The sequence below is a fragment of the Sinocyclocheilus rhinocerous genome, unplaced genomic scaffold, assembly GCF_001515625.1.
Source record: "Sinocyclocheilus rhinocerous isolate Xijiao unplaced genomic scaffold, SAMN03320098_v1.1 scaffold1198, whole genome shotgun sequence".
Classification (NCBI taxonomy): Eukaryota; Metazoa; Chordata; class Actinopteri; order Cypriniformes; family Cyprinidae; genus Sinocyclocheilus; species Sinocyclocheilus rhinocerous.
The window spans coordinates 774,422-779,191 of NW_015649585.1; the positions used below are offsets into that span (position 1 = coordinate 774,422).

The window sequence follows — 4,770 nt, forward strand, 5'->3', positions numbered from 1 at the left end:
TTTGTATTTTCATAACCTTGAGCACAGGGCTTGTAATGTCAAATTAAACTGTATAACTCTCAATGCTATTACCCTTCTGAATACATAATTATATACCATCAATAAAATGTCTTTATTTAGCTTGAGGTGACACAACGCAATTATAGAATTACCCCTGTATTGCAGGTTATGACAACTGTTGCTGTAGTGCGTCTGTGGTTTTTACACATGCATACTCATATGATTTCTGATAGGGAAGTGAGGAAAGGTCATTACTAACGGTAGAACAGAAACACAAAGTAAGAGAGAGAGAGAGAGAGAGAGAAAGTTTTGTTGCTTGACAGATAAGGTTCATTTGACTTTTAGCTATAGAGCAGTGACAGTGGCATATGCCCGGCGACAGAGAGTCAGTCACTAGTATTGTACTAAAAATTATGGGCACTAAAGTTAAAAATACAGAGATACCATTGTCTCTGGAACAGTTTCACATCTCTGAGGATTATGGGTTTATTCTTCCTGAGCCTCTGGTAGGTCATGACACTTACTGTATAGCATTTTGTTAGCTGCATCAAATCATTTTTTAAATACATTTTTATGTTTTTTACACCTTGTAATAAGAATGTATTGGTGTTTTATGCAATGTACAATATAAATTAGCCATTTCCTTACCAACCAAAAGAAGCAACTGATTGCTCTCAGGTAAAGCTACAGTTCTGGCATTACTTGTTATAGTTTGGTAACACACTGAGAGTGTCCAAATTTCTGTGCTAGTGAGAAGGATTTAACAAACTATTAATTTGCATTCATATAGTCAGTATATTCAGATAGAGTAAGCCTGATTGTTTGTATAAGAAAGCATTAGACTTCGACACTGTTTGCTTTCTAAGTGACCTTTATCTATTTGCTTTAATGGTAAATAGGTTTATACAAAACTTTGCTCTCCAAAGATGCAATTTTATCTTTGCAGTAGTTCACATTCAGAAGCCAAGGAAGCAGATAGACAGTGATCTTAGAAAACTATCTAGACCAAATTAGTAGGAATTCAGTGTAAATTTGATGACAAGTCCAGTCAATTTCTTTAGCTTCCAAGGTAGTAAACTGTTAGACTTCGACACTGTTTGCTTTCTAAGTGACCTTTATCTATTTGCTTTAATGGTAAATAGGTTTATACAAAACTTTGCTCTCCAAAGATGCAATTTTATCATTGCAGTAGTTCACATTCAGAAGCCAAGGAAGCAGATAGACAGTGATCTTAGAAAACTATCTAGACCAAATTAGTAGGAATTCAGTGTAAATTTGATGACAAGTCCAATCAACTTCTTTAGCTTCCAAGGTAGTAAACTGTTAGACTTCGACACTGTTTGCTTTCTAAGTGACCTTTATCTATTTGCTTTAATGGTAAATAGGTTTATACAAAACTTTGCTCTCCAAAGATGCAATTTTATCATTGCAGTAGTTCACATTCAGAAGCCAAGGAAGCAGATAGACAGTGATCTTAGAAAACTATCTAGACCAAATTAGTAGGAATTCAGTGTAAATTTGATGACAAGTCCAATCAACTTCTTTAGCTTCCAAGGTAGTAAACTGTTAGACTTCGACACTGTTTGCTTTCTAAGTGACCTTTATCTATTTGCTTTAATGGTAAATAGGTTTATACAAAACTTTGCTCTCCAAAGATGCAATTTTATCATTGCAGTAGTTCACATTCAGAAGCCAAGGAAGCAGATAGACAGTGATCTTAGAAAACTATCTAGACCAAATTAGTAGGAATTCAGTGTAAATTTGATGACAAGTCCAATCAACTTCTTTAGCTTCCAAGGTAGTAAACTGTTAGACTTCGACACTGTTTGCTTTCTAAGTGACCTTTATCTATTTGCTTTAATGGTAAATAGGTTTATACAAAACTTTGCTCTCCAAAGATGCAATTTTATCATTGCAGTAGTTCACATTCAGAAGCCAAGGAAGCAGATAGACAGTGATCTTAGAAAACTATCTAGACCAAATTAGTAGGAATTCAGTGTAAATTTGATGACAAGTCCAATCAACTTCTTTAGCTTCCAAGGTAGTAAACTGTTAGACTTCGACACTGTTTGCTTTCTAAGTGACCTTTATCTATTTGCTTTAATGGTAAATAGGTTTATACAAAACTTTGCTCTCCAAAGATGCAATTTTATCATTGCAGTAGTTCACATTCAGAAGCCAAGGAAGCAGATAGACAGTGATCTTAGAAAACTATCTAGACCAAATTAGTAGGAATTCAGTGTAAATTTGATGACAAGTCCAATCAACTTCTTTAGCTTCCAAGGTAGTAAACTGTTAGACTTCGACACTGTTTGCTTTCTAAGTGACCTTTATCTATTTGCTTTAATGGTAAATAGGTTTATACAAAACTTTGCTCTCCAAAGATGCAATTTTATCATTGCAGTAGTTCACATTCAGAAGCCAAGGAAGCAGATAGACAGTGATCTTAGAAAACTATCTAGACCAAATTAGTAGGAATTCAGTGTAAATTTGATGACAAGTCCAATCAACTTCTTTAGCTTCCAAGGTAGTAAACTGTTAGACTTCGACACTGTTTGCTTTCTAAGTGACCTTTATCTATTTGCTTTAATGGTAAATAGGTTTATACAAAACTTTGCTCTCCAAAGATGCAATTTTATCATTGCAGTAGTTCACATTCAGAAGCCAAGGAAGCAGATAGACAGTGATCTTAGAAAACTATCTAGACCAAATTAGTAGGAATTCAGTGTAAATTTGATGACAAGTCCAATCAACTTCTTTAGCTTCCAAGGTAGTAAACTGTTAGACTTCGACACTGTTTGCTTTCTAAGTGACCTTTATCTATTTGCTTTAATGGTAAATAGGTTTATACAAAACTTTGCTCTCCAAAGATGCAATTTTATCATTGCAGTAGTTCACATTCAGAAGCCAAGGAAGCAGATAGACAGTGATCTTAGAAAACTATCTAGACCAAATTAGTAGGAATTCAGTGTAAATTTGATGACAAGTCCAATCAACTTCTTTAGCTTCCAAGGTAGTAAACTGTTAGACTTCGACACTGTTTGCTTTCTAAGTGACCTTTATCTATTTGCTTTAATGGTAAATAGGTTTATACAAAACTTTGCTCTCCAAAGATGCAATTTTATCATTGCAGTAGTTCACATTCAGAAGCCAAGGAAGCAGATAGACAGTGATCTTAGAAAACTATCTAGACCAAATTAGTAGGAATTCAGTGTAAATTTGATGACAAGTCCAATCAACTTCTTTAGCTTCCAAGGTAGTAAACTGTTAACTTTGACTTACAATTAGTATCTGGGATTATGTATCTCTTACAATGATTGGTGGAAAACTAAGAATCCACCTCAAGATAACCTTTTAACTGTGTACTCTGTCGTATTCAACTCTTTGGCTGAAAAAAAAAGCATACATGTATGGTAAATTTTATGGATATATGATTTGACGTAAACTGAATATTCAGTGTGTGTAGGATTTCCTCATCAAATGCACATTTGCATAATACAAAGTTCTGTCATGAAACTATAGATTTTGCAGGCTGATAGGTTCTAATTCAATATGATTTAATAACATCATTATTCAAATGGCACAGCATCAGCAGCCAATGAGCTTGCTGCTGTACATTCAAAAACTTGGCTAGTGTTTGCTGTAGCAGTTGCAGTGCACTTCAGAAGCCCTCCACCTCCCCAGCTCCACCTGTATAGATCTGCTACTGGGTAATTTCATGTATGCTTTATATATAGGGATTATTTCATGTATGTTATATGCTCACAGCAGCATGTCTGTGGCGGTATTGGCAGTAGCAAATCTCAGTACTAGATTTAAACACATTAATATTGTAATGTAAATTACCATGCTAAACTAGTAGTCATGACAGAACAGTAAATGTAATGAAAAATGATCAAAAATATATATTACATTTCATATTATTGAGTTATGGACACATACTACATACATCTACATTGTGTTTCAGAGAGACCTGCCGGTGTACTACAAGCCCTGGATGGACATTGCCAGAAATGTGCCAGAACTCATCTCCTCCCATTCTTTGCGCCTCAGAATTCATGATGTATGAGCTTTCATAATGAAAGCATTTTACCTACACAGAGAAAGAGAAATAAGCAGGACATTAACATTTTGCTTTTCCATTCAGAATATAACCATTCTTCAGCGTTTTGATTGACTGATTAGATTGTTATATATTAATTTCATTAAACAGTATACTTTTACTTTCATTTTCCTTTCTGCCTTTTCATTCTGCCTTTCTTTCCTTTCATTTTCATTTGAGGAACTACAAAGCCTACACTCTAAAAAATGCTGGGTTAAATATAACCCAGCGCTGGGTTAAAAAGGGACAAACCCAGCTATCGGGTTGTTTTGACCCAGCGGTTTGATCAAAACCACCCAACCGCTGGGTAAAAAAACCCCCAATAGCTGGGTTTGTCCCTTTTTTAACCCAGCGCTGGGTTATATTTAACCCAGCATTTTTTAGAGTGTATATGGGGATTTCATTGTTTAACCTTTTCAGAGCCAAATTATGTTCCAGTTACACAAAAATAAGATTTTTTATGACATCTTTTGTAGTTATAAATTAAAATCGTTCAAATTAAAATTAAAATGAATTACACACTCTAAAAACTGCTGGGTTGTTTCAACCCAACTTTGGCTCAAATATGGACTAACCCAGCTGTTGGGTTAAATTTTTTAATTACATTTTTAACCCAAAAGTTGGGTTAGTCCATATTTGACCCAAAGTCGGGTTGAAAAAACCCAGCA

General features: G+C 34.7%; 1 protein-coding gene across 2 annotated transcripts in view; it reads left to right on the forward strand.

Annotated features, from left to right (window-relative positions):
• The first annotated feature begins 325 nt into the window (after window positions 1-325).
• Window positions 326-4,770, forward strand: part of ido1 (indoleamine 2,3-dioxygenase 1) — an 8,398-nt gene continuing 3,953 nt past the window's right edge. For both annotated transcript variants that reach the window (XM_016515673.1, XM_016515674.1), the window contains exons 1-2: window positions 326-506; window positions 3,968-4,063. In XM_016515673.1, coding sequence (XP_016371159.1) covers window positions 369-506; window positions 3,968-4,063 — 234 coding nt within the window. In that variant the 5' untranslated portion in view covers window positions 326-368. The remainder of the gene's footprint in view (window positions 507-3,967; window positions 4,064-4,770) is intronic.